General features: G+C 40.1%; 1 protein-coding gene across 3 annotated transcripts in view; it reads left to right on the top strand.

Annotated features, from left to right (window-relative positions):
• ELAVL4 (ELAV like RNA binding protein 4) overlaps nucleotides 1-13757 on the top strand; it is a 104781-nt gene that overhangs the window by 39185 nt on the left and 51839 nt on the right. For all 3 annotated transcript variants that reach the window (XM_062193332.1, XM_062193333.1, XM_062193334.1), the window contains exon 2: nucleotides 4448-4688. In XM_062193332.1, coding sequence (XP_062049316.1) covers nucleotides 4448-4688 — 241 coding nt within the window. The remainder of the gene's footprint in view (nucleotides 1-4447; nucleotides 4689-13757) is intronic.

Here is a 13757-nt window from a genome sequence, read left to right on the forward strand (position 1 = left end):
TGAAGCAGGTAGACCTGTGAGATGTTCATGTGTACAAGTGCCGGCTTTTACTGTTTGTCTGTGAGGTGAGCATTCAGTGAACAAAAATGAACCTGGCTGTCAGGAAAACTTGGATAGTTTTGGTCCCACAGAATCTCGCCATACTAAAGTATGATTTACGTTCCAAAAAAAACCTGTAATGATGCAAGATATTTTCTGAGTGTTTTTAAGGGAGACATGGAAAGGATCACCTGAGAAATATGGGGAGCTGGAAAGGGGTTCTGTAGATTGTGGGACTGTTGTTAAGTCATTTAAGCCACTAAATCAAAATGTAGTAATTGAGTAATTCTGGGCTTCTGCAAGTCAGGCCTCCTGAAATGGATAAACTTTGATATTTGAGTTCCTTGTCAGTTGTATCTGTTGCCTGGACACCTGACTCAGTGAGACTGGGAGAGGGAGGCACTGCACAGACCCAAGAGGCCCAACAGCATGGCAGAGCAGAGAGCTGCCTGCTGGCCAGGTATTATACTGATGCCCTGTATCATCATGTCCTTTTGCTGCCCCATCTCCTGGGTCCCCTTCTCTCTGATTCTATTCCTGGACCTTTGCTTCAAGGGCAGAGCAGTGGGATAGGATTTGCTAGATGCAATTTCTTTCAGTCTTGAGGAGAACTTTTATTTTGGATTCTTCTCAGAAGTATTTTGCTCCTCTGCCTCCCCTACTACCTCCTACTGCCTGGACCAAAGTTCTAGAATCCTACATTTGACCTGAAGCCAAGAATAAAGTTCTGGTAATGTAAGAATTGAAGCCACTTAAGTTACTTATTTACATGATGATTAAGAATCATCAGCCTTCCCCACCTTTCTCAGTCTGCTTTCTTTCCTCTGGCTCTTCTTGAGACTTTGTGTTTAATCTCTTGATTTGATTTCCATTTTTAAGTATTAGAAGAGGAAATTGGAGTAAAATTCATCCACGTTGGGACACTAATAGATGTGATGTTTCTTAATAGATATGATCTCTCATCCTGAAGATAACCCTGCATAGCAGGCTTTATTCTAGTCTTACAAAAGAAGAAGCTAAAATTTAAACCGTCTGAGATCACATAGCTAATAATGGTAGGGCTAGAATTCTAAGTCAACTGTGTCTTTACAAAGAAAAAATATTTTTTTATTTATTTGAAAGACAAAGTTAGAGAGAGACCTACCTTCCATCCGATGATTCTCTACCCAAATGGGCCAGGCTGAAGCCAGAAGCCTGAAATGCCATCCCAGTCTCCCACATGGGTGGCAGGGACCCACACACTCAGGTATTTTCCACTGCTTTCTCAGGCAGATTAGTAGGGAGCTGGATTGGAAGTGGAGCAGCCAGTACTTGAACTGGTGCTCACATGGGATGCTGACAATGCAGGCAGCAGCTTAGCCCTCTGTGCCACAACACTGGCCCCTGTCAACTGTGTCTTGACTCAGAAATTCTTTCCACTTTTACTATACCCATCTGCTTCAAATGAGAACTGTGTGAAGACAAAATCAATTTCTGAATATTGATGGGACAGTAGGCACCAGGAACTTTCATTCTCTGCTGGTGGGAATATAAATTGATAAAACCACTTTGTTAAACTGTTGTCAATACTTTCACTTGCTATCCATAAAGGATTGGCTCTATAATCACCCCATTTGCAGATACCAACATCTGGTGATGTCCAAGTCCATTATATAAAACAGAATAGTATTTGCTTGCATTCTTGCTTGCACTGTAAATCTTCTCTAGGTTGTCTATAATACCTAATACAATGTAAATGCTATGTAAATACTTATACTGTACCATTTAGGGGATAATGACAATAACAACAAAAAGTCTGTACATGTTTAGTAGAGATGCAGTTTTTCCTACCTTGAATATTTTCAGTCCATGATTGGTTGAATTTACAGGGGCAGAACCCATGGATATCGAGGGCCGACTGTATCTACTAAAACTGAGCATATGTATATTCTCTAACTGCTCAAAAATAGAATCCTAGGAACATTCTCAACAGAAATGTGTGCACATATGCACCAAAAGACATGTATGTAGTGCTCATAGTAGCATTATCTATAAAAGTTGAACTAGAAACAATTCAAATGTTCATCAACAGATAAATAAAACATGCCATTTCCATACAACATAATTCTCTATAGCACTGGAGAACAACCTACTGCTGCAGGTAACAACATTGATGCCTCTCCAGACATGGATGAAAAGCCTCAAAAGAGTATTATATAATCCCATGTATATAAAGTCCAAAACAGATAAAATTAATCTGTGGATTAGAAGTTGAGGCAAGTTTACCTTTGTGAGGGGTGATATAAAAATGAGAGGGTTTGGGACATTACAAAGACTTTCTGTGGCACTAGTCATGTCCTATGTAATGATCTGAAAGGCAGTTCCCCAGGTATGGATTGTGTTCATTTTGCAAACATTCTTGGAGCTGTACCATTAAGATTTATACTCATTACTACATGTGGACTATAGCCAATAAAAACAGTTACTTAAAAAAAATCTGAGCAGTCAAATGGTAACAATGATGGAAGCTGCTAGTTATCACCTGTCCACTAGGCCTATCTATAAAATGCAGAGAATATTAGAATATGTTTCATTCCCTTTCTGTTAGAGTCAGAGAAATCACATCAGGTGGTAGATGGACAGGGTGACTTTAGTAAATATCAGTGATTATGGATACTTTCTTACCACTTTGCAGGACAAGTGGCATGGTTCACTCTGTGTGTGTGTGTCTGTGTGTGTGTCTGTGTGTTGTTTTTAAAGATTTATTTATTATTTGAAAGCAGAGTTACAGAGAAGCAGAGACTGAGAGAGAGAGGTTTTCCATCTACTGGTTCACTACCCAAATGGATGCAATGGCTGGAGGTGGGCCAATCCAAAGCCAGGAGCCAGGAGCTTTTTCCAGGTCTCCCATGTGGCTGTAGGGGCCCAAGGTCTTGGGCCATCTTCTGCTGCTTTCCCAGGCACATTAGCAGGTAGCTGGATTGGAAGTGGAGCAGCCGGGACTTGAATCAGTACCTATATGGGATGCTGGCACTGCAGTCAGCGGCTTTGCCTGCTATGCCACAGCGCCAGCCTCCTCAGTTTTCAAATGAGAGGAAAACAGGCTTCTACAGTTTAAATCCCTTGCTATAAAAGTCACACAGTTAGTGAGTGGCAGAGCATGATTCCGTTTCTAAGGAGTTGCTGAGACAGAAGTCATATCATGATGGACAAATAAGGGACAACGATAAGACAGAATGAAATGTGGGACTGATGGGCTATATTTGGGGCCAGGAAGCCTGGGTGCAGGCTCAGACTCTGCCCCACTTTCTTGTGATGACAAAGAAGTCACTGGACATCTCTGGATTGAGCTAGATCTTATTCCCTTATGTGCCTTTTGGCTCTGCAATTTGCTAAGTTTCTGTGTTTGTCATTCCATACAGGACATCTTCATGACCTGATTCCACAAGCTTATACCCGTTTTTCCATCTAAAATCGTACTCCAGCCTCATCTTCTGAGTAATGTTCCTAAATCCCTCTATCCCACAAGCAGAAGCAATTAATTGCTCTTCTCCTACCTGCTCACCAGGAGTTTATCTGTGTCTTCTGTAGACTCTTAAATTCCTTGAAGATAGGGACCCCTACTCATTTCTTTATTAGATGCCACCTACAACAATTCACAAATCTGAGGAAATCTTTGTTTAATTAAATATTTAAACCCAGAGAAAATCCTTTGTAAGTAATATATAAGAGGACAGCCTCAGGCTGTGCTGGACCCAAGAAGGAGACCTAGAGAAAACTTTTCTTTCAAATTTCTTGTTTTATTAGAGGTCTGGGAATACCAGTAACTGAGTGGCTAGATAAGAAATCATTCCATGACTTTGCAGCTCCCCAGCATGTACTTATGAAATCTGAAGTTTGATCAGTGTTAAAGCATCAGTGAAAATCTAAACCCTTCCCGCATGGAACAGCCCCACTTAATTTAATGTCATTTTATTTTATGAGATAGTTAATAAACAGGTACTGTATTTGATCTTGTGAGTGTAGCCCTCTATATTTAGCTTTTGCAGCTTTAATGGAACTATAATTTTAATCATGATTATTACTTTACATTTTAATTATAATTTGGTGTGGCTTAAGTATACATTTCTGAGAGTGATTGTGTAATGAAAACAGGAATTAGCTTTTCATTAACAAAATAATGGGAGAGTTCCCACTGCATTCTAGTCTGTGTTCAGAATCTATGGGTTGGTCTAAAAATAGCAAGGGGAGTTTAGCATTTTGGTTAAAAACATGTTTCAAAATTGGCTGTATTCACAACCGAATCTCTTTTGCTCTATCTTGCTTTATCTTGTTCTCTTTCTTTTCAAAAAATAAAATAAAAATTTAAAGGAAATTTTAACTGAGTCTTTGAGATTTCAAAAAACTGCTTTATATCATTTTTCTTTAGATAATTAGCACCATGGAGCCTCAGGTGTCAAATGGCCCAACATCCAATACAAGCAATGGACCCTCCAGCAACAACAGAAACTGTCCTTCTCCTATGCAGACCGGGGCAGCCACAGATGACAGCAAAACAAACCTTATTGTCAACTATTTACCCCAGAACATGACACAAGAGGAATTCAGGAGTCTCTTTGGGAGCATTGGTGAAATAGAATCCTGCAAACTTGTGAGAGACAAAATTACAGGTATGCTCTTCTTTGATATTCTAGGCTTGAGAATTTTAGTTACATTGTTCCTTAGATGTACAGAAATGCACATGCATCTGAGTATCTGCATCATGTATCCTGCAAGTAAGAGTGGTGTGGATACACAGTGGTAAACTCACACTAGACAAGTGTGTAGAGCATACAAAGCCATACTGCAATTGGAAGGGCTGGGAAACATGAAAAATCTGGAGCTCCTTCAGCTTCTATGACATGACTCTTTGACTTTATCCTTTTATTCCTGATCAGCCACTTCTTCCCTGTGTTCCTTAGTTCTGTGTTCTGTATCCTGCCTTCCCTATACTCCATATTAGTTTTTATTTGTTTATTCTTTTCCTCTCAAATGCTTGGTTTCTGAGTAGCCAGTGTCTTTCATGTTTCTGAAACAAGTGTATTAAAGGGGGCCACTGTGGACTGTGGAAGGGTGACACAACTACCCATTGTCCCTGGGAAGAGACAGGCCCTTAGGATAGCACGTTATTCTGAAATTGAACTACCCTGCAGTGGGAGGGAAATACTTAATGAAGATCTGCATTTGAGGTATTTTTTATTTTATTGTATTTTATCTTACTTGTTTGTTTCAAAGATATTCTTTGAGGAGTCAAGGTCATTTTACATGAAAGTAAAACAATACCCTATATAACTTCAACACTTGAGAGTTGAAGGTTCTGATTTTTCATGATTGAGAATTACTCCACTGAGGACCTAATATTTGCCAGACGCTGATGCTGTAATTCTTTGGAGGAAGTTTCCCTGTAATCTTATTGGAGGTGAGAACAATTTCTTTTATAAAATTTATTTATTTCCATTTTTATTGAAAGGGAGCCAGAGAAACTGAGACAGAGAGAGACCATCCACTGGTCTACTCCCCAAATAACTGCAACAGCCAAGGATGGACCAGGTTGAAGCCAGGAAACCAGGACTCAATCTGGGTCTCCCACATGGGTGGCAGGGAATCTGCTACCTCCCAGCATGCACATTAGTAGCAAGCTGGTTTAGAAGCAGAGTGGCCAGAACTCAAACAGGTACTCCAGCTTGAAATACAGGTGTCCCAAAAGGTGACTTAAGCTGCTGTACCAATGTCCACACAAGAGTATTCTTTAGAAAATAAAAATAAAAATAAAAAAAGAGCCACCCCAGCGCCGTGGCTTAACAGGCTAATCCTCTGCCTTGCGGCACCGGCACACCGGGTTCTAGTCCCGGTTGGGGCACCGGATTCTATCCTGGTTGCCCCTCTTCCAGGCCAGCTCTCTGCTATGGCCCGGGAAGGCAGTGGAGGATGGCCCAAGTCCTTGGGCCCTGCACCCACATGGGAGACCAGGAGAAGCACCTGGCTCCTGGCTTCAGATCAGCGAGATGCACCGGCCACAGTGGCCATTGGAGGGTGAACCAACGGCAAAAAGGAATACCTTTATCTCTGTCTCTCTCTCTCACTACCCACTCTGCCTGTCAAAAAAAAAAAAAAAAAAAAAAAAAAAAAGAGCCACCACCTAGATGGCAGCATCTCATATGGGCTCTGGTTTGTGTCCTAGGGATTCTACTTCTGATGCAGTTCTCTGCTAATGGCCTGGAAAGCAGTGAAAGATGGCCCAATACCTTGAGCCCCTGACACCCACGTGGGAGACCCAGATGGAATTCCTGGCTTCTAGATTTGGCCTGGCCCAGCCCTGGTTGTTGAGGCCTTTTGGAGAGTGAACTAGAAGATGGAATATTATCTCCCCCTTATCTCTTCCTTTTATTTTTCTAACTCTGACTTTCAAGTGAAAATAAGTAAATCTTTAAAAAAAAAGAAAAAATTCTGGGCTACATAAGTAAGACTGCTATTCTCTGATATTCTACTTCTGAAATCACTTATACTCAACTTTGAGTACTTGTTAGGTTTTAAGATATATTTATTCGAAAAGCAGAGTGTCACACATACAGAGAGAGATTGATCTTCCAACTGCTGGTTCACTCCCCAAAATTGCCCGAATGGCCAGGCTGAAGCCAGGGGCTCTGAACTCTTTCTGAGTCTCCCAAGTAGGTGGCAGGGCCCAAGTATTTCAGCTGTCTTCCACTGCTTTCCCAGATATATTAGTAGAGAACTGGATTGGAAGCAGAGCAGCCAGGATTAAAACCAACACTCCAATATGAATTGCTGGCATTGCAAGTTGTGGCTTTACCTGCTGTGCCACAACACCAGCCCTATACTTGTCAGTTTTGAGTACTGACTTTTTGTTTCCCTTTCTCTGGGAACTATAATTGGTGGGCAACTGGCCTTTATAAACATAGGTGTTTTTATTTATATATGTTCTATTTATATGTGTTTATATGCATATAAAGGAAGCTCTATGATTAAAATAAGGAGACACATAATCCTGATTTTTAAATCAAAGAATACAGTGTATATTTGTGCAAATAAATATATACATTCCCCTATTCTCATAATTCACATGTAAATTTTCCCCTTATAAATTACTTTATAAAATCATAACACCAAAATAATAATGCTACTTTCTAAAACATATGTCACATAACCCTCCAAGCATAATTTGTTCATCTATAAAATGGAACATAATACTTAATCTCAAAGATCTAATTATGTGGATTAAATGAGAGACAAGTTATGTAGTACCTAGCACAGTGCTTAGCATATAGCAGTTTCTCAATAGCTTGAGGATATTATTGCCATATATATAGCTAGCATGCATCAAGAAGAATGTCCAGAACCCAAAACGATTATATCAAGGTCTCCAAATAGGGGCAGATTTTAATGATCTTATCCCAGAGCACTGGATCTTTTGTGAATTGACAATACTTTCAGAAAGCTGATGTTCAGATTCCTGAATAATCTTTACATAATAAGATGATAATTCAAACCAAATTAAAACCAGTTAACCATATGATTTTCCCTCCCACTCATGTATAGAAAATATATTTTTGGTGTAGCCTTACCTCCTAAATAGGGACTCTGTCAACTATATTAGTGAATGTTATTAATCACCTTTTCAGAAGAGTTCCCCTAGAACTGTAGTGAGATTTTTGAGAAGTACTGATTCATGATGTTGTTCCTTGTTTTCTAAAGACACATGTTTAAACAAGCAGATTCCTTTTACTGAAAGAATGCTAATTTTGTAGTTCACTGAGTAGATTTGAATAGGAATGACAGCTTCAAAGACAGCCTTTAATTTGGTATACAAAACCAAAATTGTCAACTTTGGTTTGTTTAGCACCCTCTCCAGCATAAGCAGAGATATACAGTAGCATCTGAGCTTAAAGAAGCAGCTTATGAGTTGAAAGCAGAAATATAATTCAGGCACAAATTTATAATTATGTATTTTTTAATTTAGGCAAAAATAAAAGAATTTTATTTGTAGAGAACTTATGGGAATGAGGCAGGGAAATATAGAGAGACCAGGGATATTTACCCTCATTTGGTAGCAGTGTTTAATAAAAGTAGAACTTGTGGTTGTAAAGAGTGCTTATTAAATTCTTCATTTACACTACCTAATTAATTCTAGCATTTTAAATTAACAGTGAAACTGGTCCCTGCTGTACCATTCCATAGATGCAGCATATTTCCTCTATCCACCCGTTGTTCAGGTTTAATTGGCTATGCTAAAAGTCAGAGAAGGAGGGAGATAGGACAGCAAGGAAGAGGGAGAAGGAGTAGGAATCACTCCCAGGGAAGACCCTCCAAGGCCTACTTTTTAAGATTAACTCATAACACAGGCTAGGAGAGGTGAGGTATCACACCAGGCAAGTTGAAAGGCTACAGCTGGTGGTACAGAAGTCAGGGTAAATGACATCATAGGTATTTTTGTTGCCCTGATTTTTAACATCCCAGTCCCCCCTTTTCCTCCAACACCTCCTACAGATCTCAATGCATCTCGATCCTGTGAAGTTTACAAGGAGTTCTAAATATCCAGTGGGAGGATTGGGGGGTGGGAGGTGACAAAGAGATAAGAATTCAAGATTAAGATTTTCCAGCCCTGAACCACTCCCTAAGAGAATGTAACAGATTCCTTTAGAAAGTTCTGGCTTCTATAAAGTCAAGATTCCTTGAGAGGAAGTAATTCTGTTGATTGTGTTACCGACACACTGCAGTCACCCCCAGACTCTGGGTTCTCGATAAATCCTCCACCAGGGAACACATAGAACAAAGTTGAGCTTAGACCTACAAGTTATGGTACGGAGGACATAATTGCCACCACTTATCAAGCACTAACTCTATTCTAGGTACTTGCTGAGCATTGGGCAAGCTTTATTTCTTCTTTTTAAAAGATTTATTTATTTCTTTGAAAGTCAGAGTTACACAGAAAGAGAAAGAGAGGCAGAGAGAGAGAGAGAGAGAGAGAGAGAGAGAGAGAGAGAGATCCTCCATCCGCTGATTCACTCCCCAGTTGGCTGCAATGATCGGAGCTGTGCCTGTCTAAAACCAGGAGCCAGGAACTTCTTCCAGGTCTCCCACATGGGTGCAAGGGCCCAAGGATTTGGGCCATCTTCTACTGCTTTCCCAGGCTATAGGAGAGAGCTCGATTGGAAATGGAGCAGCCAGGACTGAAACCCACGCCCATATGAGATGCTGGCACCTGCAATGCCACAGCACTGGCCCGGACAAACTATTTCATTCAACATAGAGAATGGCCTGTTTTCTTAGATGAGAAAACAAACTTAATGAGATTAAGTAACTACCTCAGACAGTGTAGCTGTTAACAGGTGGTAGAGCTGGTATCCACCCCTAGTTTCCCAAAGCATGATTTTGTTTGGAAGCATGTGCAAGGTGAAGACCCCTGCTTAACCCCTACTCCGTAACTCAGTGTATCATGTGTTCCTCTGAGTAGAGGCTATTGGTTGCCCTCTGTAGAGTCTACCTAATACATCATGATTTTAAAAGAAACTCCTGTGGATAAAAGGAGGCTAAGATAATGATATGTATCATCCTCTGGAAATGTAACTCAGTCTGTGTCTTCCTTCAGAAGAGAGCCAAATTTAAGCCTCTGTTACAGTGCTTTTGGACATCTCTGTTGCTTATCTTGTTAGAGATTATAGATTTTCTTTTTCCAATTGGGAAAGGATAATTTAGGTACCATGTAGAGAAAATGTATATCCCACACTGCTTTTGTGTGTGGCCATGGATGCATGATGTCATTAGAAGCCACATCCCTTACTTTTGTCTTTCACCTACATGTGGCCTCTGCTGCTAGAGAGAAGGGATGTCATGTAGCCCACAGGGTTCATGCAACCTAAAAATTCACACAAAGGACACCAAACCTCTGGTAGAAATTACATTACTCCCATGAAGTACAGAGAATTGATTTAGCTTCTTGTTTTTTTGTTTTATTGCCTTTTTGTTTTTGTTTTTGTGTGCATTGAGATTGCTTTATGAAATCCAAGTTCCTCTATAATGAGTGCTTTAGTGGAGAAAATATATGAATTGGCCTCGACAGGGTTAGGTAGCTCAGCATATGTCCTGAAACCAGCAGAGCTGGAATGCTGAATTGCATTTTTTATAAATTTCTGTATTTTACCATCCCCCTGCAAAGGGAATAAAGAAAGATGAGGGAGGGAGGGAGGGAGTAGTAAAATAGAAAAATCTCTAGAAAGAAAGGAATCAGTGTAAGACAACAATTGTGATCTACCTATCCACATTGTATGATTACTCACATCACAGTGATAAAAGAGAATTGTATTTTTACTAGATGTTACTCTTCTTATATCAATGCCATGTAGTTTTTAAGGGTAATTTTCTATCTGTTTTAGGTAGCTGAGAGCTCTAAAGGGTATTTTGAGGACAGGGCTCTCCAAATTGAACATTATCAATTACAAGAGACCAGTATATGAAACAGACTGTAAGTGCTGGGGGTGGTTGAGAAAGGTGAATCCTGTGTTAGCTGCACCTATTAGCCAAGGTTTGGAAGAAGATGTGGTTATGATTTAGGTAGAGGAAAGAAAGGCAAAGCAGGAAAGCTAAAATTCCCATTAAAGAACAAAAGCATTTTTATCCCTCCATGCCATAGACAAAGGAAGTAGAACTGGAACATGTTTCTTTGGAAGCAGTGGTCTAATATGAAGCCACATTGCCAAGTTAAGCATGCCAAAAATGAATACCCTGTGGACAAAGACTTTTCTTAAATACCACCTCTGATCCATCTGTTTGTTTCTTCCTTTGTAACATATGTCTGTGGTTTCATTAATATTATCATTCGGTAGAAAAGGCAGAACAAGGCAAAAACAAAAAAATAAACCCTTCACTACTATGGATATCAGGTAACTACTTTGCCCTGGCCTTTATATCTGGATTTGTATCTCTAATTAAAGGAACCAACTCTGTTGATGCTGTGACATCAGAAAGCTTCTGTTCTGTCTCAGATTTGTCCAAATGTTAATAATCTTGTACATCTCTCTTGGTATGTGAGATATAAGACATAGACCGCAACAGTGGTAAGAGTATCTATTAGAACATCCAAGCCTGGCCGGCGCCGTGGCTCAACAGGCTAATCCTCCGCCTTGCGGCGCCGGCACACCGGGTTCTAGTCCCGGTCGGGGCACCGATCCTGTCCCGGTTGCCCCTCTTCCAGGCCAGCTCTCTGCTGTGGCCAGGGAGTGCAGTGGAGGATGGCCCAAGTGTTTGGGCCCTGCACCCCATGGGAGACCAGGAGAAGCACCTGGCTCCTGCCATCGGAACAGCGCGGTGCGCCGGCCGCAGCGCGCTACCGCGGCGGCCATTGGAGGGTGAACCAACGGCAAAAGGAAGACCTTTCTCTCTGTCTCTCTCTCACTGTCCACTCTGTCAAAAAAAAAAAAAAAAAAAAAAAAAAAAAAGAACATCCAAGCCAACAGGCACGACATGGAGTTCAGTCAAGGAGAAGAGGGTTATGGATTGTTTTATGTTGCTTCATATACCTTCAAGGAACTGGACTTATAGAAAGAATTTGGGAAGGTTTGGTTGAGGTTTAGTTTGGGAAGACTTTGGTTGAGGTTTACTTCTGAAATATCCATATAAACAGTAAAGGTTCTGAAAAATCCTAAAATAAGAAAATGCTTTGGATTCTTTCCTAAAGTATGAAGTCAACCTTAACGTGACGGTATTGGCACAATTATAATACCTAGCAAAGACATATAAGCATAAAGGCAGAATTTATTCCTTTTTATATGACTTACTCTGTGTTCTGGATACTATTAAATGCCTTAAATATAGCAGCTCATTAAAATAGTATGATGGGATTTTTTGAAGAAACATAGTTTACTGAGCATTTACTATATGCTAAGCATTGTGCAGAGATCAATTAGGTAATCCTTGGAACTGCCATTTTACAGATGAAACTTGAACTTAGGGACAAGTGAGTAACTTCCCAGCTTGCAAGTAGGGAGACTGAAACTTGAACCCACCATTGTCTGACTAATTATGAGTTGTCCAATTTATACTTTAATTCTGGCAGTTTCTCCCAAACCACTAAGCTGGCTACTCCCCTCTGCAAACTAATTCAGCTTGTATACCTAGAGAATGAAAACTTTTCAGTACAAAGAAACATAATTAGAGCTCAGAATCTTTTGTTTTGAAAAATATCACACTGTGCATTAGAAAAAAAAATACATTTTTTGAGTTAAACTGGTCACTGCTTTCCTAAACAAAGACCAGAAGTGGAGTAGTGTAAAATTCTTATTTTCTCCTTTCATGAAATACCATCCACTGTGATCACCCTTTGTCCTTTGTTTTGTATCACTGTATTGAAATGGATGCTGCCTTAAACTTAAGCATAGTTAAAACTCAGCTTCAATTAGGCATATCCAAGAAAATCCCCAAGATATTGATTAACTAAATGAACTTTTCTGCATGCACCTCAGAGCAATATCCATTAGCGATGGAAAGAGCAGAGTAAATAGCATTTATCAGCATATTTTGCTGCTGATTTGGAAAATGTGCTTGGTAGACTGTGATGTGTCTCCTGAATTCAGAGGAAAATCAGGCAGATTTGCATCTGTCATTTTATTTATCACCTCCCCACAGTCATCTTATAAATATTCCGCAAAGAAGAATTAAAGGGTTGATTTGTTGACTTGGAAAGTAAAATTGATTATTGTTGGAGGTAAATAGAAAATTCTGAAGTTTGGAGATTTAGCAGCCTAATGGAGTTACAAAATGGGAGAATAGTGGTCGCCCTTATTTAGGGGAACTTGAAGACCATCATAACATTAAGTGCAAACAGTAAACCATGCAATCATTGTGACTCTTACACATCCATCAAAAGTGACCAGAGACCTTACATTCTTTCTAATTAGCATAGGTTGGCAGTTGAGTGGAGCTTCATGCAGGTGCATTATGGAGCTTTCAATACATTTTTTTCTCAAGATGTAGTTAGGACTGCCGAGTAGGTATTGTTTCCTTTTGCCTTCTGGCTATCTTCCCCTTCATATTCCCTTCCAAATCAGACAATTCTGTCCTGCTTGTCCTGCTTCCGAACTCAGATAACCATAGAAAAATATTCTCACATCCCAAGAGAGACATCTCAAAGGATTTTTACCTAGGATGTGAATCAGGCCTAGGTATTTTAAGGATTTTCTATTTCTGTGCTTTAGCTGACTGGTTCATAAGACCAATTCCCTGTTCACCCAGCCTCCTCTCCTTCCCCCAACACACACACACACACACACTCACTCACTCACTCACTCATTTACTCACCCCCCAACCTCCCCCCTGCCACATTCTCTGTAGAATGGCCTAGTTGATTGAGACTAGAAACTAAGCAGGAACGTAATGTCAAACTGAAATTTCCACACATTATCTAAAAATGTAACTCATCAGCTTCAAGGTAGGAGTAAAGTGCTTTCTGAAATGTGTTAGTAGGAAATCCATTTTTTTCTTGCCTTCTGTGAGATGTGGTGGTAGTGATTTCTTTTTTCAATCTGCCCCCACCACCCATTCTACACTCTCTTTAGTGCCCTTGACCGATGAACCCCGTATCTGTCTTTATCCTCATAAAAATGAAAAATCTCTAAGTTGCCTTTTCACTTTTTCTACAGTCCCAAAATTGAGCTTTGATAGAAGATATTTCCAGTTACGAAAGAAGA

The sequence above is a fragment of the Lepus europaeus genome, chromosome 5 (assembly GCF_033115175.1).
Source record: "Lepus europaeus isolate LE1 chromosome 5, mLepTim1.pri, whole genome shotgun sequence".
Classification (NCBI taxonomy): Eukaryota; Metazoa; Chordata; class Mammalia; order Lagomorpha; family Leporidae; genus Lepus; species Lepus europaeus.